At 33.8% G+C, this 22,684-nt stretch overlaps 1 protein-coding gene across 1 annotated transcript in view; it reads left to right on the top strand.

Annotated features, from left to right (window-relative positions):
- Nucleotides 1-22,684, top strand: part of LOC150108598 (lamin-like) — a 118,734-nt gene that overhangs the window by 22,252 nt on the left and 73,798 nt on the right. Inside the window, exons 3-6 of the mRNA XM_090390885.1 lie at nt 958-1,107; nt 7,133-7,303; nt 13,632-13,757; nt 19,850-20,070. Of these exons, the coding sequence (XP_090247011.1) occupies nt 958-1,107; nt 7,133-7,303; nt 13,632-13,757; nt 19,850-20,070 (668 nt within the window). The remainder of the gene's footprint in view (nt 1-957; nt 1,108-7,132; nt 7,304-13,631; nt 13,758-19,849; nt 20,071-22,684) is intronic.

Here is a 22,684-nt window from a genome sequence, read left to right as displayed (position 1 = left end):
TTTCCCATTGCCAAAACATCTTTGTGGGCAGGTGCACTGTCCTGATGAAAGATAATATTTTTCTTCTGCAAACCAGGTCTTTTCTCATGAATTTTTTCATCTAGTCTGATTAAAAGATCAGAATAATATTCCCCGGTTATTGTTTTATCCTTTTCAAGATAATTAATAAAATGCCTTTAGCATCCCAAAACACCGATGCCATAAGCTTTCCTGCTGATGAAGCCGACTTTGTCTTCTTTGGTGCTAAACAACAGGCTTCTGTCCACTATTTTGACTGCTGTTTGGATTCTGGTGTGTAATGGTGAATCCAAGTCTAATCCATAGTAATAAATTGATGCACAAAATCAGTTTTATTCTTGTCAAAATGTTCCAAGCACTGTTCAGAGATTTTCATTCGAGTGCTGTGAGCAAGTGCAGCACCCATCTTGCGCAAAGCTTTTTCATATGCACTTCTTCATGCAAAGTATATCCTACAAGTTCTTTTGAAATGCCTATAGTCTATGGTACTGACAGACATACAGTTCATCTTGTAAACAGGTGATGTAAACTTACTGTATTGATAAGTACAGTACTGTAAATGTATTTTCACTTCCTTATGATTTTCTTTAATAACATCTTCTTTTCTCTAGCTTACTTTATTGTAAGAATATAGTATATAATACATACATACCATACAAAATGTGTTAATTGACTGTTTATGTTATCAGTATGACTTCTGGACAACGGTAGTTAAGTTTTTGGGGAGTCAAAAGTTATACATGGATTTTCGAACAATGCAGGGGGGGGGAATCAGTGCCTCTAGCCCCCATGTTGTTCAAGGGTCAACTGTAGTAGGATTTTTTTCTCTCTCTCTCTTTATCATTTATTGCTCAGGTTTCATTATGCCTTTAAAGGATGTGAACTAAAGTGTTACACTATTATAAATATTCTTGATTTCATTTAAAAATTTATTTTCAGGAACTTGAGGCAGAACGGGATAAACTAGCTCAGCAGTTAGCAGCCACAAAAAAAGACCTTGAAGATGAAACCTTGATTAGAGTTGACTTGGAAAACAAGTTGCAAACAATGAAAGAAGATTTAGCCTTTAAGGAATCTATTTTTGAGCGGGTAAGTTATTTATTATAAAATGTTAATAATATTTAAACAGTGCTTGATTATAGACTAAATAAATTCTTTGTTTGCTATTAGTTAGAATATAAAGTGAACATTTGGACACCTGAAGCATGGTTTGTGTTGGCTGACTTTTTCATGATACCTAAACTGCACTATTACAGTAAGTTACTCTTATGTCACTGCAAAAATTGAATGTTTTCAAGAAAAGTTTAGGATTATTTCATGAACAAGGATGCTGCTCTAACTGATGAGGTTGCTTTCTTTAATAAGATGATCTTAGGACAGAAATTTTAGTGGAAATGCTTTAGTTTCCATCTTTTTGTTTTGCCAGTTTACCTTGATGAGTTTACATTATTGACTCACTGCATTAAATAAGGACTTTATAAACAATTAGTCAGACGTGGATATGACAGATTAAGTTTGATTTCATATGATTAAATTTGTAGAAGTAAAAGATCAACAAATTAATGACTATACTATATTACAGGCCTTCCTTAGATGTTAATAAAATGTTGTCGTTAAACAATCCACATGAATGTGTCATTTCATTTTCACTGTATGTATTGCATTAAATTTGCTAAATATCTTAAGTCTGATAATAAGAAATAACACCATAGCACATTAAATCAATATACAGTTTTTTTTTTTTTTTTTTAATTTTTTTCAAAATGTCTCATCCAGTCTTTATTTTCATGTTAGGCTCAGTGGCCTATCACACTTAAGTAACATTCACATCTTAAAAGCTTAATTACTGTTTATGATAGGACAGTTAATCCTATCTGCTATGTCTGTTAATTGTATGTGTTTCCTCTGTTAACTTTGCCTGTTCTTTGGGATGAAAAACCTGAGTTTCTCGGAGAAAAATCCTGCCACATCTGCATGAGACTAACCAATTCATTTTCACTTGAAAATCCTGATAAAGGTTCTTCACATCCTAGATGGGCTTCAAATCTAGGTCTCTCCACCCAAATGATACTGTCAATACTGACTGAGCTACACGCACTCTCTTCAAAATATATAATAATATATAATATGACTTTAGTCAGTCCATTTAGGTTGGCATTTGTATGAACTCCACAAGTTAATAGCATATAAGAGATTAAAAAAAAAAAAAACAGCAGGTGAGCAGTATACTGACTATCACTATTCACTATGGCCCACCAGAATATCAATATTTCTAACTCAAAAAATTCCCTTCTTACCCACTGCATACAGGTTGTCTTTTTGCTTATTCATTTTCAAACTATTTCCTTCCTTTCACTCATCATATTTTATGTATTTATTTATTTTATATAGCCCAAAAACAATACCAGAATGTTCAGCAATGAAAATTGCCTACTTTCATCCATCCGATTTATATGTAAACTGAAATTCTAATTTCTTCCATTTTATTTAATAATCAGTAAATTGTTGTTAATCTATATTTGCCATCAGTCTCTTAGACTGTACTGTTTCAGTTCTTATCTTTTGGGTTTTTTGAACTATGATGGTTCTTAAAAGAATGTATTTATTATTCTCTTATTACAGTATTTCCATCCAGCATATCCTTTAAGTTTGCTTTCTGTTGTTTTTCTATTTTTTTTCTTTTTTAAATCTTGCCTCCGCATTAAAAGCCATAATGACAAATTTAATATTTTTATGTCATACGTTTGTTCTACTTCTCAATCTCCACAGGAGGATTAAGTGCATATAATATGCACTTATAATATAGTGTTTGAGGTGAAAATAGGTAGCAATGCCATCGTTAAGTATTATGGCTGCCAATCTCAGACAGTGAATTATAGATGGCAGCAGTGTATATACACATTCCGGTTACTGAATTAGAAATATTCATGCAGATGTATGTAAATGTCACTTACATGGCATATATGGAAAATACTTGGCCACATGCATCACCACGTGTTCTAGGCAGCTATTTATTTAAGAATGTTGCTTGTCAGTAGTGTTGATTACAATGGGAAAAACAAAGGATTTTTCAGAGTTGAGTAAAAGGCTTATTGTGTGTGTCTGTCTGGCTAGAGATTTAACCTTCTCTCTGTGTACAAATATTTTAACATTAACCATCTACAGGGGTGTAATTACACCCCATGCATTTTCAGTGTAAAATGTAAAGAAAAAACCTTGACATAAAAGTTCCAGCATGCCAATCATAGTATCGATTTCATCAGCATTAATATCATACCAAATACAAGGTTGTTTGTATTGCTGTGATTTCTGGATGCATCGTAATGATCTCTGGTTTTTCTATTAGTTTCGCACACAATCACTTGTATTGTCTTAGTATTGCCCCGACAATTCCTTCTCTTTCTCAAAATATCTGAAAGTCAGGAACTTTATGTACATTGGGAGGAGCATTGGTCCATCTTCTGTTCATTTTTGAGTTTCTATTCGGATACACAACAACATTTTCCAGGATATTCTCAGCAGAAGAACCAGCAGTTGAAGCATCCACAGTAGCTATAGATTCTGCATTTGCTTCTTCTTCTATTAGTTCATCTAATATATTCTATATGGTATATATACCATATAGAATATATTCTTCAGCAACATCATCAAAAGCTGAGAAATTTCCATCAAAAATATCATTTTCTAATTCCACATCTGAATCAACATCACTTGGTATATCTGATGAAGCAACTGACGACACTTCCTCTGAAAGATCTCTCAATTCAGAACTGGTACGATGTGTTTTTCTTTCTGTCATAATTATCTAAAATATCCAAGAAAAAAAAATTCTATAAAAACTACAACAAAAAAATAAACATCACAAAACAAACTTATATACTTAGTAGTAATAAGTAGTAATGAAGAAAAACAGCAATAAACACAGCAGATAATAGTTTGCAATTTGCAAGACAATATCAAATATGAAAACCAGAAACACTTACCACTAATTCAATAAAAAACATATCTTACTTCTTTGAAATGCAAGCAAAGACTGAACTGAAACTGCATCAAATCATTTTAGACATAATGAAATTACGCTTCGGTGTACACAAGTAGTAATTTTTTCTATATATGGTGAAAAATGGGAACTTGAAATTGAAGTTTTGAATGCTATACATCACTATAAACATCAAAATTACAAAACTAAAATAATACCTCAGTATTCCTTGAGTTAGGTTCAAATCATCCATTGTTCTTGAAAAAATCCATTGGAAGTCTTGAATTCAAACCATCAGCTGCCACTCGGTAACCCATTATTTAAAATATAATTGCAAAATTAGAACAGTACTTACACATTAAGATTATGGTTGCTTAGATTTATAATCCCATTGACATGTGAAGTCTATAGAGTGGAAGCAGGCATTTTTATATAAACTGTGGCTAGATGGATAGAAGTCCTTTGATGCTGTTGTGGACAGTGTACTTGAATCAGATTTTTCCTAAATCTAATGAAATTGTAAACATACAATTTAAGTTTTAAATGTCATACATCACTATTTATATATCAAAATGTTCAAAAATACAAAACTAAAATAATTACTTCAGTATTCCTTGAGATTTCAGATCATTCATAGTCCTCAAACTCCATCTTGTAGTTGATCACTTTGCCACTGGGGCATGAAAAATGCATTTTTTACTGGAAATGTAGACAGTGAGCAATCAGTTGGATCTGAAAATCAGAACATTGTGCTGCAAATATTTAAACATATCTTGCATGTGCATGAGATTACAGCAGTTTGGTCACTCACCCACTTGTGCAAGAAGCAAAAGTGATACTATTATTAAACTCACACAGGCATATTTAGACAGGTACCACAGAAAAGGTATAAATTTAAGCATATCTTCTTCTGTTTGCTTCTTTGGACTAGATGATATGAACTCAGTCCTGTAATACAACAAGTGGCACCATCAAGGCTCTTGATAACTAAAATAATTCAGGCAAGAATTATGCATCAAGAGTTCATTCTTTCAGTACCATTTGTCATCTGAAACTGCAGAGAAAAGGTGTTTGTTGGATACTTCTGACAATCCCGTGCTTCAGTAAATTATACTGGGCAAGAAATTTTATTCTTATTTAATTATCTTTTACCAAAGTGTAAGTAAACAGTTTGTATTTGAAGTATCTTCATGACTGGACCTGAGGCTTCTATATACAGTATTCCATAATACACAGCACACTCCCAATTGGACAAGTATATTGCTTTGCATTAGTGGAAGAGTCGCTTACTACCCAGACTGGTTTTGACCTTTATTGAGCTGTCATCAGTGGGAGCTAGACACAGGAAACTACTAAGTTTGAATCAGTGCAGAAGTAATATTTTTTCATATACATACAAGTAATAAACTAGTGTGCCATCATATCATTAAGATACTCTGGAGCAGTCAGAACTTCTTATCTTCCATTAGTGACATTAGATGTGTTATGCTTCTTAGTTTCATTGTATTCATATATACAGTCTCTTTAATTTTTCTTCCAAATGCATTTTCTTGTCTTGTCCAGTTTTTTTCCTAAGCTGTTTATTAGAGATTCCTGATTCTCTAGCTAGTACTAATACAACTGATCTCTTCTGTTATGGGGGTACTCTTTATTCATTGTTTGCATTGAATTGCTATGTTACACTATATTTTTTGTACACAAACCTGCCACTGAATTAGAAACTTTTATTTAATAGTGTGTTTGACCTCCTTTAGCCCAAATTACAGCACATATGCAATTTGGCATAGATTCCACAAGATGTTGGATTGCATCTACGTCTACAACATAACATACGAGACATTCACCTGATAATCCTATAACTGGATTAGATTTGATGAAAGATGTCAGAAAAACAGATCCAGGAGAAAAGCCATGTCCCATACATTCTTAATGGTGTTCAGATCCATGCTTCATGGTGGCCAGGGAAGATGGTGGAAGTCACTGTCATCTTTGCTGAACATGCCCCACACTATGATGCTACTTCTGGAACCTTGAGTTGTTTGCAAGATAAGCTGGATCATTGCTTCATGGGGCTCTCACCAAACTGTCTATTCACCATTGGTACAGAATAAGATATACTGTCATTCACTGAACCACATGACTTTTTCAGTGTCCAGTCACGGTGTTCCTGACACCACTGTAGATGAACTTTCCAGTTATTTGCAGAAATCAGTGGTTTCTGTATAGGCATGCGACTGCCAATAATGATTCTCTTCAATTTCTTGCATATAGTTTGATAAGATATGGTTCAGAAACAGCCTTCATTAAGTGCTTCAGTCAGTTGCTACACACTGGAAGTTCTATTTGTCCATCAAGCCCTCTCAGACATTGGTGATATCATTCCTGACAGACTGTCTTAGGTCCACAATTATGCTTCATAGACAAGCAATGTGGGTTATTTGTCCACTGATTAAATACCCAAGTTATCTGGCCTTTTGAGAAACCAGTGAGCTCTGCTGTTTAAATGGTGGCTCTAGCTAGATGGGCACTCATAATAAGTCCTTTATCGCACTCCAAAAGATCCTTTGTTTTTCCTATTGTGATCAGCATTATTAATGATTACTGACCATCAGCATTGTTAAATAAATAGTTGCCTAGAACATGTAGCGACATGTTCTAGGCTTGTGACCAAGTATTTTGCACATACACTGCATGCACCTGCATAAAGGTTTCTAATTCAGTGGCAGTATGTATATTTAGAGTATTTCTTTGGGTAGTCTTTTCTAGGGATTGCCTAAAAAATAACTTGGCATATCCTTCTAGGGATAATATCTTTACAGTTTTCATCATCTCTCCTTGCCTATGTTCAGGTTAATATTTTGATTTAGTTTTATTTGAGTGATACTTATTCTGTCAGCATTAATTATAAATGGTTATGAATGAGATTAAAACCAACAGAAAGGCTTTTTTTTTTCTTTTTTTTTTTGTGCTATTTCAAGCCTCTTCTAAATAATCATCTTATAGCTAGGCAAGTTCTGTGTTCTCTCTCTCTCTGTATGTGTGTGTAACATGTATATGTGTGTGTCTGATGTTAATTTATAACTTATTTGTACATTTATATATTAATTTACTTTAATAGTTCTTCACAAATTTCAGGAAATGACAGAAACTAGAAGTAAGAAGGAAACAGAAATAATAGAGTTAGACAACCAGCTTAAAGAACAGTATGAACAGAAGTTATCTGACACTCTGAAAGAGCTTAGAGAACAGTATGAGACTCAAATGAGAATTAACAGAGATGAAATTGAAACCATATATGAAACAAAGGTAACCATACTTTATATATAAAATATCTAATAATAAAATTTGCTTATTTTAGCTGTGAACTACATATTTTTTACATTGTTGTGCAGTATGCTAGTCATTTAAAATTTCAAAACTTTTAATTGACAGGATGAAAATTAAAACTACTAGGAGAGAGTATGTGGAAGAAGAGAGGGAGGATGTAGTAACATGTATTTCAGTGAGGTGGGATACTGGCAACACAATCAAAATATTCATCTAAATAAATGTCTCATAAAAGCTAAATATTGGTTTTTATACAGTGAGAGAGGCGGGAGGAAGAATTTAAATAAAATTGTTTAATTTCAATTTTTTAAGTAAACAGGATTAGTAAGGATCCAAACTAGATAAATGGGGAAAGATTTCCATTAGCCTATGTGAAATGTGAGGAACCTGATTGGGGCTTTTGATGATTAATGCTCACCTTCTCATTGTGTACCTGTTAGAAGCTACTTATCAGGATGCTAAGCAAGTGAGGATTGGCTGATGATTTGAACCGTAGCCAACCAAAATGCAATTAGTTTTGGCTTAAACCACAAACAGTTATAAGGGTACCACTTTATCAAATGTCATACCAACTAGAATATCACCAAAAAAAAAAAAAAAAACCCTTCCTGTTTTATCCTAGGAAACAAGTATGAAAAGTCAAAAATCAGCTGCAGCTTCAAGCTCAACAAAAATAAAGATGGCCATCATCAGTAAAAAGAGAGGCAGAGCCAGCAGAGGAATAACCGAAATATTAGAAATATGTATGAGAATTGGCAGAAACAAAAACAGGTGAAATATTCCCAAATGTTTATTCAGACAGTTTTGATCAAGGAAAGGAAGGTGTAACTATAGTATTCAGAACTAAACACAAAGATAAATTTCTTGAATAAGAGGTAATTTTTAGTAGTGATGTGGGCAAATTTCAGAATGTGAAAATTGGGACCATATTTATGCTGCAGAGTTGTTTAAGGGTCAAAGATGGATAATCAGGAAGACCTATAGTTAGCCTTTCAACACATTCTCACCAGGTAGAGATTAAAACCTCACTGCAACCTTGATTTTGTGGGAGAGAGAAAATATATCACACTGCCACAATTGACTCTGCTTATTATTAGCAGATGTACCACATATCATTACAAGTTCGGGGTGCTTAAGGGTCAAAGCTGTATAACTGAGAGGAGACCTCCACATAGCCTTTAAAGGAATGCGGAGAACCGACCAATGCTTCTGACCTAATGTCCCAACCTCACCTTCTCGTGGTGCACCCTGTTGGGTACCAACTGGATACTGAACGAACAAGGATGGGCTGCCAATTTGGGATTTAGCTGACCAAATTGTATTCTTATTGGCTTAAACCAATATACAGCAAATTATGGTACAACATGACAAAATTTCATGCCAGCTGGTGTGTCGCCCAGTTAAACAAGGGTCCCCGTTGTTTTTGCCAGGGAACCAGGGCGAACAGCAAAAAGTCAGCTACTGGAAGAAATCTGAAAGCACACGCCAACTCAACATCACCAGAGTTAAAGATTGGTACTATCAACGTAAGAAGCCTGAATGGCAAAGAAATGGAGCTAGCTGAGGAATTAGATAAGTACCAGATCGACATAATAGGGGTGACTAAAACAAAAAAGACTAAAACTGGTGAGATCTTTCTGAGCAATAAATACAAAATGTTATATTCAGGCAATGACAATCAAGGAAAAGAAGGAGTAGCCATAGTATTCAACACAAAATACGAGGTTAATCTTCTTGAATGGCAGTCAGTCTCAAGTAGAGTAATGTGGGCAAATATGAGAATGGGGAACTGGACAATGAGACTTATTTGTGCCTATGGTCCCACAGAAGGTTCTACTAAGGTAGAAGTGAAGGAGTTTTTTGAGGCTTTAGAAAAAGCAACAGACACAATGAAAAATGAAAAGTTGGTCCTTGTTGGGGATCTAAATAGCAGAGTAGGAAATGATTGTGAGACATACAAAAATATTTTGGGAAAATTTGGAGAAAAGAGCAAAGCTAATAATAATGGCAAATACTTGTTGGATTTCTGCTCAGGACATGGACTGGTTATTACTAACACCATGTTCCAACATCAAAATGTGCACAAATTCACATGGAGAGAAGAGGCAAGGAATAAGAAAAGTCTCATTGACTATGTTATTGTTCATAGTGATGTTTTTCCACTGGTGCAGGACACCAGAGTGTACAGAGGATTTGAAATTGGAAGTGATCACTATTTAGTCTTGAGTAGGATAAAATTGAATTTCATATTGAAAAGAATAACATGTAAGAAAGTTTTAAAGCGAATAAAAGTTGAGCAGCTTTCAGATGTGAACTGTAGACTAAAATACACAAAGATTATTGAAGAAAAAATGAAAGAGTTTGAGAACAGGAACCAAACTTTGGAGATTCAGTGGAAAGCCTTGAAGAAAACCCTGATCGATTCAGCCAGAGAGGCATGTAGTGAGGTTGTCTGCAAGGATAGAAAAATCAGAACTCCATGGTGGACCCAGGAAGTTAAAGAGGCAGTGTAGGAAAAGAAGAAAGCATATCTAAAGTTCCTGACAAATAAGTCAGCTGTGCTCTTAGAGAATATAGAAGCAAATGCAAGAAAGCAAAACACTGTATAAAACTAGCTAAACAAAAGTCATGGGAGGATTTTGGCAAGAACATAGAAAATAAATATCAAGAAGATGGTAAGATATTCTGGAGGTTGTTGAAGAAGCTTAAAAATGGAGGAAAGAGTGTTTTAAAAGAAATTAGAGATGATAAAGGCGACATGAAAACAGGAGAAAAAGATTTGATATTTTAAGGATACTTGTGACATAAAGATTGAATAATATAAGCACATAAACACAAGAAAGATATTTAATTAGCCAAATATTTCGGTCTGAAAATTGCAGACCATCTTCAGTGGCACTACAAGAACAGTTTTAAAAAATACAAAATGGAATACTAACAATAGATCATTTAAAAATAGAACAAGCCACGTGATGTTATATCACTAAGTATTAAAGAGAATATTATTAAGCAGAGAGATAATTGAAATAAAGATATTAATTAATAATATTAAATAACATAAAATTAATATGAATTAATGAGTTATCCTGATTAGACTTTCCCAGATTTTTGATACAGATATACAGTCATTCCGATTCAGGTTAGGACGATGGAGTAATACCTCTAAGCTTTCTTTGAATAAACGTTCAAATTTATAGCAGTATCTATGTAAGAGGTGAGTTTTTGACCAAAGGATGTTGTGGTTATTTTAAAAATTTTATGGAATTTACAGCCGTGTCACGGTTGCAAATTCCATAAAATTTTTAAAATGAATGCTAATCACCGTGTAACCCTAAAAGAAAGGATGTTGTGGTTAGTTTCAATCCTGTGCTGAGCCAATCCAGATTTTTCATTTTTGTTGTGATGAATGGAGGATTTATGTTCTTGGATTCTTTTTTTCAAGAGAGCGTCCAGTTTGTCCAAAATAGGAGAGATCACAGTTGCAGGGAATTTGATAAACTCCAGGAAGAGATATAGTTGAGCGTTTGTCTTTAGGAGAAGGAAAATGTGAAGATAATTTGTTAATAGGTGAATATGTAGCTGTTAACTCATATTTCTTCAGAATTCTTGAGATAGGTTCTGAAATCCCAGAGATGTATGGAATTGGATCTTGACGTGTTGAATCTTTGTTGTTTAGTGGTGGATTATAAGAATTATATTACAACATCCTTTGGTCAAAAACTCGCCTCTTACATAGATCCCACTATAAATTTGAACGTTTATTCAAAGAAAGCGTAGAAGCATCACTCCATCGTCCTAACCTGAATCGGAATGACTGTATATCTGTATCAAAAATCTGGGAAAGTCTAATCAGGATAACTCATTAATTCATATTAATTTTATGTTATTTAATATTATTAATTAATATCTTTATTACAATCATGTCTCTGCTTAATAATATTCCCTTTAATACTTAGTGATATAACATCACGTGGCTTGTTCTATTTTTAAATGATCTATTGTTAGTATTCCGTCTTGTATTTTTTAAAACTGTTCTTGTTGTGCCACTGAAGATGGTCTGCAATTTTCAGACCGAAATATTTGGCTAATTAAATATCTTTCTTGTGTTTACGTGCTTATATTATTCAGGAGAAAAATATATCCTTGAAGTATGGAGTAATTACTTTGAAAAATTGCTAAACGAAACAAGCAGTGATAGCATAGTATTAAAAAACACTCAACTGCCATACAGGCAGGAATACATATCCATACTTGAAGTAGAAAAAGCCATCAAAGGCTTAAAATGTGGAAAGGCAGCAGGAGTAGATGATATTTGACCAGAAATGCTGAAGTATGGTGGTATAAAAGTCTTACAGTGGCTGCAATGCATAGTTCAGAAAGCCTGGACAGAGGGACGAATTCCCGATGATTGGAGTAGAGCTCTCATAGTACCGATATATAAAAAGGGAAATAAAACTGAATGTGAGAATTACAGAGGTATTTCCCTACTGAGTATTCCTGACAAGATCTATGCAAGTATACTTGAGAAACGGTTGAGAAGAATTGTGGAAGGAAAGATGGTGAAGAACAAGCTGGATTTAGGTCAAATAGAGGCTGTCAGGATCAGATCTTCACTTTACGACAAATAGTCAAGAAAGCATGGGAATGTAACAGAGATCTGTATTTAAGTTTTGTCGATTTGGAAAAGGCATATGACAAGATGCCAAGAGAGAAGCTATTCAATACGCTACAATTATATGGTGTCAGTGGGGCATTTATATCAAGCAATACTTAGTCTTTTTTGAGTTGTAAGTCAGTAGTTAGAATTGAAGGAAGTACAGGAAGATGGTTTAATGTTAAATCTGGTGTGAGACAAGGATGTACATTATCCCCTCTGTTATTCATTATCTATATGGATCACATTATGAAGGAAAGTGGTATTAAACATGATAATATCAAAATTGGAGATGTTAATTGCAGCTCTTTGTATTATGCAGACGATGTTATACTTCTAAATAAATCCACTACAAGTTTGCAAGATTCCCTGACTAAATTGAATAGTTGTTGTAATAGGTATGGTATGAAGGTCAGCAATAAAAAGACAGAGACAATGAAAATAGGTAGAATCGTTGAAAATATCAACTGTGTTGTGAACAGAAAACCTGTGGAACAAGGTAAAACATTTCAGCTACTTAGGCATGATATATAGTAGGGGGAAGACCCCCCTACTATATATATATATATATATTGTAAAGGCATTTGACAGGATGCCACTCTGTTAAATCAGGTTAGTCAATTGTTTTGGAAATTGGTTGTCTGATAGATATCAGAGAATTGTGTATGGAAAAAGTGGTATGAAAGAAAAGGAAGGTCACAAGTCAGATTCCACAGGACTCAGTACTGGGATTTGCTGTTTAAACTTTATGCAAATGATATTGTCACTTTGCAGGGAGATAGTCAGTTTGCATATATGCGAAACTTAGAAGGGTAATTATGCTAATGTGTGGTCCTTCAGGAGCACTTGAATAAGGATGTCGATTTAATTCAACTAAATGTAAAGTCAAAATTTAGCCTGCATACTCTATTGGCAGAACTATACTAGATTAAGTGGAGGAGATGGAGGGATCTTCCAATTTTTTGCTAACTCTCACCAATTGGGGTGATAGTTAGTGAAAAATTGGAAGTTTAGATGATGTTGGAAAGGTGGTGATCCAGAGGATTGCTGTAATACAGAGAAGGAAATTGACCAGAAGAGTGGTGATTCTGTTGTATAAAGCTCTGATTAAGCCACATCTAGATTCTTGTGGTGCTCAAATTTAGTTGCTAATATTTGAAGGAAAATTCTTGGAAAGAGTATGCTGGGATATTGCAAAAATGAGCAGGCTTGTGAAGCGCTGGTTATAAGGATACACTGAGAGCATGCAAACTACAGAATTTGATGGATAAAAGATGAAGATGGGGACATGATCGAGACATTTAAAGGATTGACACCCGAGGAGATGATTTTTCTCCTTGTTTTACTATATGAAAAAATGCTAGGGAAGAGATAAGTGGAATGAGAAGTGTTTTTTTTCATGGAGATAGTTGGACCATTATAGTGCCTGATAGGTGGTGAAATATGCAGCTGGTGTACAGGTTTAAGGAGTGATATGCTGGTCTTCTCACAGAATTTTGTGACTACATGGAGACCATTAATTATTAATGATACTAATGTTAAAATCCATTTAAAGTAGATGATGATAAATTTAAGTAATATTATGTAGTCTTAGTTGAATATGCTTGTTAAATTAAATGGTATTCATTCATTATTCCATTTTTTTCTTTACAGCTTGCAGACTTACAAAACAAAGTAGATAGATATACAAATAGTGCCTTTACAAGCCGAGAAGAACTGCGTAGTTATAAGTCAAGATTGGATGGATTGAATTCAAAAGTTGCTGATTTGGAAGCTCAGGTAATATATTTTATTTGTTTTAAAACTCTTTTTAAGTAAAGATAAAAAAGTGTTTTCTGTGATTATTATAGTTGACTCTTACATAGCAAATACCACTATAATGAACTCACAACTACCAAAAAAGTCCCAATCAAATGCTCATATCCAAAGCATTTTTTAAAGAACATCATTAGCAGATATTCTTGTGGTTTCAGTATTAAAATGCCATGAGTTGGCATAATAACTGTTGACCATTTTTATTATTGAAATTCAAAATTTTTATTAAGTGAAATTGATTGTTTTTGTTGTCTTATGTTAACTATTAAGGTGGCTCTTTTTAGAATTTTCTGTTATTGTTTGATTATATGGTATGGTAGTTCCATACTGAAGATGCCTAAATTCTACAAATAAATAAGTTTTAATGTGTTTTCTCTCTGTTTTTTTATAGCTTGTTGGTATTCTTCCTCTGGTTACTACAAATTTTCTCTAGTGAGGGAGTAAAAGTAACATTAAAAAAAAAACAACTATGAAGTTTGATGCAGTATATCAAATTCACATCTCCTTCCTCTCAGTCTGATATACTCTAATAAGATTAAAAAAATATTAGAAATGGCTTTAGGATTTGCATTTCTGATGTTAAATTTCATATTAGTTGCAGTTAAGTAAAGATTAAAAGATTTCATTTTTAATCCATAATTTTAATCCATAATTAGCAAGATCAACAGCATATTTAACATCATCAATTTCCTGATATGTACCCCCCAAGGGGTGTACAGGTTACTATGACAGCACTACATGATTAAGTTTACATTATTATTAATCTCCTATCAATCTATTACTTGTGAGCACTTTAATATTGTCTTATATAACATTTCATGCTTCTAAGGCACTACTGTTGTCTGTGCAGTTAGCCGAGTAGCTATGCCCTTCACAACCATGTGCCTGGGAAAGGAGTGTCCTGAGTTTGATTCCCATCGCTGATGTGAGGAGCTTAGGATCTTTCTCAGACTTAGTCAGGTTAGCCAGTCTTGGGTGTGGACTGCAGGATTTTTCTCCTCAGTTTATCTGGGGTTTTTCATCCTGCAAACTGGCCTTGAGAACTCAGTGTCTCTGCAGACATAGGATGCACTGGGAGGCAGAGGGCAATACCTTATCCTTGTGTATGATTGCGGTTAAATGAATTGAAAACCCTCGACACCACAAAGTAAAAGAGGGAGAAGAAGAAGGCACTTCTGATCAAATCAATCCACCTAGACCTTGGTCTTTCTCTTGGTGTCTTTCTTGGCATCAAACACCTGCTTTGCTATCCTTTCTGAAGCAATTCTATTTAAGTAGTCATACCATCTTAGATTAGCTCTGCTGATGCATTTTTGAATGCTAATCATTTCAAGTTCTTTTCTAATATTTTCATTTTTAATATGATTCTGCCATTGATGCCATCGGTTCACTTCCTTAATTTTTCTCAGAACCCTTATATCTGTGGTCTCTAGTCTTTGATCAATGCTTTATTTCTAACTTAACTCTCATATCCATAGCTTAAAACTGGCTTAAATACTGTTTTGTATACTGGTAGTTTGGTGTTTTGGCTAATTTCTCTCTTATTTCATATAAATTCACTAAAAAAATTCACATCTTCACTAAAAACTGTGTAAATAGTTGAAATATTTTAGTTGTTCCATGGGATCTCCATTCAGAATGCAGCTGAAGTTTTCTGTGTTCCTACCTATTTTCATAGTTTTGGTCTTTTTATTGCTGATTTTCATGCCAAATTTGTTAGTTGTTATTCAATTTAGTTAATCCAAAAACTCAGCAAGGGAGGACACCTACTCTACATCTCTGTCTCTACCACTCAATCCACCAACTATAACTAACCACAACTACACCAGCGCCATCTACTGCCTGCCACCACTAGTATTTCCACAGACAATCACAAACATCCATGCCCATGGTGGGATTTGAACCTGTAGCCTTTTGACTGGAGAGCAGATGCGCAGCAAACTTGCACTAGATGTGTTTAGGAGTACATCATCTACATAAAGAGCCTAGTTTGACATCTCCAATTTTAATATCAAGCTTGATGCTATTTTCTTTCATAATGTGATCTATATAGATGATGAATAAGAGTTCAGATAATGTGCATCCTTGTCTTACTCTTGATTTTACATCAAACCATCTTCTTGTATTTCCTTCAATTCTAACTGCTGAGTGACAATTTAAATATAGGTTACGTATTGTTCAATATAATGATCCATTCATCCCAAATAATTGTAGTGTTTTGAAAAGCTTTTCTCTGGGCACCTTTTCCAGATCTACAAAACTTAAGCAGTTTTGTAGATCCTTGTCATATTCCCACGATTTCTGAACTATTTGTCTTAAAGTGAAAATCTGATCTTGACGACCTCTGTTTTCCCTGAATGCAGCTTGTTCTCCTCCAAGTTTCTCTTCTACAATCTTTCTCAACCTCTTTTCAAGTATGCTTGCATAAATCTTACCTGGAACACTTAGTAGAAAAATTCCTCTGTAATTCTCACATTCAGTGAGAATATACCAATATACCTATACCAAAAAAAGTAATGCAGTGAATTGCAAGGATTTTAGAACAATAAGCCTCATTTCCCATACATCAAAAATACTTATGAGAAACCTAACATGGAAAATTGCATCTAAGGTGGAAGAATTTCTTGGAGAAGATCAGTTTGGTTTCAGGAAGGGAAGCAGGAACAAGAGATGCGATTGGACTGTTAAGAATAATAAGTGAAAGAAGTCTGTAAGTGAATAAAGAGGTTAACATGTGTTATATAGATTTTGAAAAAGCTTTTGACTTTATCAAATGGGATAAGATGGTGGAAGTAATGGAAAAGATTGGTATAGATTGGAAAGACAGAAGGCTAATTATATCACTATATATGGGACTAACTTCCATGGTGAGAGACATACCTGATGCAGCAGTACCAGGTATCATTGGACGAGGAGTAAGACAAGGCTGTTCTCTGTTGCCAGTTTTGTTTAACATGTATTCCAAAGCAATGTTAAAAGAAGCACTGGAGAATTTGGAAGTAGGAATAAAGATTGGAGGTAGACAGATATTTGCAATAAGATACGCAGATGACAAGGCATTATTATCAAATACTGAAACAGGACTACAACATCTGTTGAACAGATTACTAGAATACTGTATCAATTATGGAAAGAAAATTAACATACGAAAAGCAAAGGTAATGAAAATAGCAAGGAAAGAGGGAAATATGGATATCAGAATAAATGGGGAAAAATTGAATCAAGTAAAGACATTTAAATATCTAGGAAGTGTGATTAGCAGTGATTGAAGATGTAAAAGTGAAAAAAAAGCAAGAATAACGATGGGAAGAGATGCCTTTAATAGAAAATGGAATTTATTCAGAAGTATAATGGACAGAAACCTAAAGTTTTTAATAAATTTAGTTTAATCCAAGTGTGTGCAAACAAAGTTTGCGCCTGAAAGTATCTTCAGGACTGGGGTAAAGTGGTACAACACCAGGCGACGCCTTGCAAAGGTGGAGCAAGCTACCAACACTCCTATCTCAGTATCTCCCATAATGCAAAACACATCTCCTTGCAGATGTGTATAATGTTATGCATTAAGGGAAGGGCCACTACCCAGACTAGTTTCGACCTTTATTGAGATCTCTTCAGTAGGAGCCAGGCCCAAGTGGAGATACCAAGGCAGAAGCATTTTTTCTAGACTGAGAGTATCCAGAGTAATTTAATAAAAAGGTGGCACACCGTCTGGCAGCTTCTATAGGAGGAAATGACCTTGCTAATGCTTCTGCCTTGGTATCTCTCCACTTGGGCCTGGCTCCCACTGAAGAGACCTCAATAAAGGTCGAAACTAGTCTGGGTAGTGGCCCTTCCCTTAATGCATAACATTATACATATCTGCAAGGAGATGTGTTTTGCATTATGGGAGATACTGAGATAGGAGTGTTGGTAGCTTGCTCCGCCTTTGCAAGGAGTCGCCTGGTGTTGTACCACTTTACCCCAGTCCTGAAGATACTTTCAGATGCAAACTTTGTTTGCACACACTTGGATAAAGGATTAAACTAAATTTATTATAGTCTGACCAAGTGAAAAATAAACTTTCAGAAACCTAAAGAAAAGATTAATAAAATGTTGTGTGGAGTATTGCCCTCTATGCAGCTGAAAGTTGGACATTGAAGAAAGAAGAAATTAAGATTTTGAAATGTGGATTTGGAGAAGGATGGAAAAAATCAAATGGATAGATAAAATAACTAATGAAGAGGTCTTAAAAAGAGTAGAAGAAGAAAGAAGTCTGTTAAAGAGGATAAAAAGAAGAAAGGGAAACTGGATCAGACATATTCTCAGAGGAAATGGAATCATCAGAGATGCTATCGAAGGAAAAATAGACAGAAAAAGACCCAGAGGAAGAGTAAGGAAAACAATGCTTGATGACATGCTGAATGGAGACAGGTACACAACCTTGAAAGAGATGGCTCAGAATTGAAGAGAGTGGAAGGAAAGATTTTGCTGCTAAGAGAAGAACCTGCTCAATGCAGAATACTTAAGAAGACTATGAGAGCTCTACTCCAATCATTGGGAATTCAACTTTCTGATGAAAAGGTCCTCTGAATTATTCATTGTAGAACTTTTATGCAAAAACTTTTATACCTCCATACTTAAGCATTTCTGGTCGAATATCATCTGCTCCAGCTATCTTTCCACATTTCAAGTTTCTGATGGCTTTTTCTACCTCAAGTATTGATATCTACTCTTCTTTGCATTCCTCTTGAAAATTTTCTAGTATGGTTCTGTCACTGCTTGATTCGTTTCGCAGTCTTTCAAGGTAATTACTCCAGACATCTAGGATATTCTTATCTTCAGTTTTCATGTCACCTTTATCATCTTTGATTCCTTTTACAGTACTCTTTCCTCCATTTCTAAACTTCAGTAGCCTCTAGAACATTTTGCCACCTTCCTGATATTTATTTTCTATATTCTTACTAGTCTTCCAATGACTTTTGTTTAGCTACTTATACACACAGCTTAGCTCTCCCACATTTTTCTCCGTATTCTTTTAGGGCATGTACTGATTTATTTGCTAGGAACTTTTGGTATGCTTTCTTCTTTTCCAGGACTGTTTCTTTAATTTCTTGTGTCCATCATGGTGTTCTTTTCTATCCTTGCAGACAACTTCCTCACATACCTCCCTAGCTGAATCAATCAACGTCTTCTTCAGATTTTGCCACTGAGACCCCAAGGTTTGGTTCTTGTTTTCAATTTGATTCATTTTTTTCTTCAATAATGGTTGCATAGTCGAGTCTACAGTTTACTTGTAAAAGCTACTCAGTTTTAATTATTTTTAAAATTTTCTTACATACTATTATTTTCAATGTGATATCCATTTTTATCCTGCTTAGTACTAAGTTAATGGTTACTTCCAGTTTCAAATCCTCTGTACACTCTTGTATCCTTAATGAGCATGAGGATATCACTATCAACAATGATGTAGTAAATAAGTCTTTTCTTGTGTGTTCTATCCATGTGAACTTGTGCATATCTTTATGTTGAAACATGTTAGTAATGACTAGTCCATGTTCTGAGCAGAAGTCTAGTAAATACCATTATTATTAGCTTTGCCCTTTTCTCCAAATTTTCCCCAAAATGTTCCTATATGCATTGTGGGATTCATTTCCTTCTCTGCTGTTCAGATCTCCAACAACTTTTTCCATTTTCTTAATGTCAGCTGCCTGTTTAATGACTCAAAAAATTTCTCCACTTCTTCCTTGGAGGAAATTTCTCTAGCACCATAGGCACAAATAAGTTTCATTGTCCATGTCCCCATTTTGAAGTTTGCCACAGAACTCTACTTGAAACTACCTTCCAATCAAGAAGTTTGTCTTCATGTTTGTTAAATGCTATTGCTACTCCTTTTTCATTATCATTATTGCCTGAAAAAAATCATATTTCAGTAATATGAATTATTTAAATTTGGATTTTTTAGTTTATTTTGTGGTTCAAACTAATAAACTCATTATGTTCTTTTTGTTTATAAATGCAGCATCTCTGAAGACTGAAAATAATACTTTACATCTAAAGAAAATTTTCATGTTTTGCAGAATACATCACTTCAGAGTAGAATTAGGGATCTTGAGAAGATGCTGGAGCAGGAACGTGATTGGCATCATGATGCCATACAAGCTAAAGAAGATGAATTAAATCATTTGCGAGAGCAAATGGAACGACAGTTAATAGAATACAGAGATCTGTTAGATGTTAAAGTTGCATTAGATTTGGAGATTGCAGCATATCGTAAACTGTTAGAAGGAGAGGAAAGCAGGTAAGTAAAATTGGAATAGCTTGCAAAGTATTAAACTACAGTACTCAGGGGATCAGTTAACAAATATTTAATAATCTAATGGATTTATTGAAAGGATTGTTAAGAATTATTAATTACTAATTTATTCAGGATTTAGTAATCATCATTCTTGTCTGCCAGAGTCAGGTTAAAGCTACTACAAACATCTGATTTACAGTCATATGTTTGTAGCCAAGATATTTAAATTTCTTAGGAGTTCAGTCCAGTTATACTCTTGATGTTTTCCTATCCATTTCCTCATAGTATACCCAAAGATACCTTTCTATTATTCAGTTTCTGAGCATCTGAGGTCTTTCAGTAAACATTCTGTACATGTTTGTACCCTCATAATTGTTTCTTTAATTCTTGATATCATTGGCAATTTAATTCTTTCCTAATCTCATTTAATTTTAGTCCATATTGTTTATTTTCCTTAAACACTTGTTTTCAAAGTCTGTTAATCCTTGTTCTTTTCTGTGACAACCCCAGTCTCTGCGCTATAAAGAACAGTAGACCATTATCATTGATCTGTATCTTTCGATTTTAAGTTCTTTAGAGGAAAAAAAAATGGATTTTTCCAGATATAAGTTTGGTCATCCTAGATTTATGCTTTAATAGTTACTTCATAATTCTCTGATTAAGGTACCTAAATAATTATCTTCTTTAACCTATTCCAATTTATTTTATTCCACTTTCATGGTCTGCATAATCTCTACCTGTGGACTTTATTTAGTTTGACTAAAATTTATCTGCATTGCATTGACCTTATTTTTATAAATTTCGTATCTTGTGCTTTAACACATTTGTGCCAGGCAGTGTCTGCATGTGCATAAATCACCAGTGGGAACTTGCCAAAGCTAGTTCCTGCCTAGCATGTGTATGCTGCTGCTGCATCTGAGAGTTGCATTTTCACAGTTTGCATTTCACAATTTTATTTTAGTTGCAACTTTTTTGGTAGACTTTTATTTGTAAAATTAGCATTTGTGAAATGTCTTAATGATGTTGAATATCTCAAACATAATTCGAACTGATTTCAAGTTATACATATCTTCTCATATGCATCTTTTGCTTTACATAAATTTGATTTATGTAAAGTTTACATAAATGTAATTTATGTGCTTTCTATACTTGGTGACTATTGTAAATAGCTGTTATAAATCTTTTCTGGAACTGAAAATTTGAAAGAGGATGTTAGGACAAATATGTTTAGTTAGTTACTATGTTTAGTGCAGCAATAAATTCTGTTTTGCTTGCATGCATTGCAGTATATTCTGTGGGAATGGAGTGTTTTTCATTATGAAGTATCATTCCAGTTATCTATAATTACAGTAAATGTTTGCCAAATACAGTATAAAGACTGTGAAATGTCTCTGTACTGTATTTAATGATACACTAAAGCAGTGGTGTTCAACCCATCAATTGGAGGGATTTTTGGTCGATCTCTTGTTTATTCCTCATTACTTACAAATTTAATTAAAACTGAAAACAATAATTTATTTATTGTTATTTTGTATTATTTTTTAAGCCTCTTTAAGTGTATTGCTATTGTTTATTTATTTTTCGTTAAAATTGTCAAATCAGTAATTTTCTTATAAGTCTGGGTAAATGAATTTATTTGGATCAGTGGAAGTCAAACAGCAAGCCGAGTGAATACGATTATAAGCAAAGCACATCGTATGCATTTCGTTTATAATCGTGTTTACTTGTAACTACATCACACACTTCCCACTATCCACTGTTAGAATTTCAGTTGAGTTTCGGTTGCTCTAAATTTATCGCTGGATTTACCATTATTTTGTTCGCTAATTGATAAGTTATAAACATTTTTTATTTTAATAAAATATTTAAAAGTTACTTTTTTTTTTTAATTTGAGGCTAATCATGAGTGTATGAAAGAAATTGAAGACATATCGTTTTCACAAAGAATGGGAAATGGATTATTTCTTTACAATGGTAAATGGAAAGTGTCATTGTTTCATTTGTAATTCATCTGTAGCAATTCCAAAAAAGGTAATATTGAGAGACATTTTCGATTGCTACATGCAAAATATGATGAAGATTTTCCCCAAAATTCCGAAATACGTGAATCAAAAATTATAAATTTAAAGGCAGGACTTTCTGGACAACAAAATATGATTTCGAAAGTAATAAATAAACCAATATCAGCCACTATTGCATCTTTGAAAGAGTGTCATTTATTAGTAAAAGCAAAAAAGCTTTTTACTGATGGTAAATGGAAAGTGTCGTTGTTTCATTTGTAATTCATCTGTAGCAATTCCAAAAAAGGTAATATTGAGAGACATTTTCGATTGTTACATGCAAAATATGATGAAGATTTTCCCCAAAATTCCGAAATACGTGAATTAAAAATTATAAATTTAAAGGTATTACTTTCTGGACAACAAAATATGATTTCGAAAGTAATAAATAACCCAATATCAGCCACTATTGCATCCTTGAAAGAGTGTCATTTATTAATAAAAGCAAAAAAACTTTACTGATGGAGAGTTAATAAAAGAATCATTTCTTGCAGCAGTAGAGTCTTTATTTTCTGATTTTAAAAATAAAAATGAAATCATTTCGAATATTAAAGATT

The sequence above is a fragment of the Typopeltis vanoorti genome, chromosome 3, assembly GCF_054136105.1.
Source record: "Typopeltis vanoorti isolate ZY-2024b chromosome 3, IOZ_Tvanoo_1.0, whole genome shotgun sequence".
Taxonomy (NCBI): domain Eukaryota; kingdom Metazoa; phylum Arthropoda; class Arachnida; order Uropygi; family Thelyphonidae; genus Typopeltis; species Typopeltis vanoorti.
Note: the sequence above shows the minus strand (reverse complement) of the source record. Positions and strands in the feature narration are given on the sequence as shown.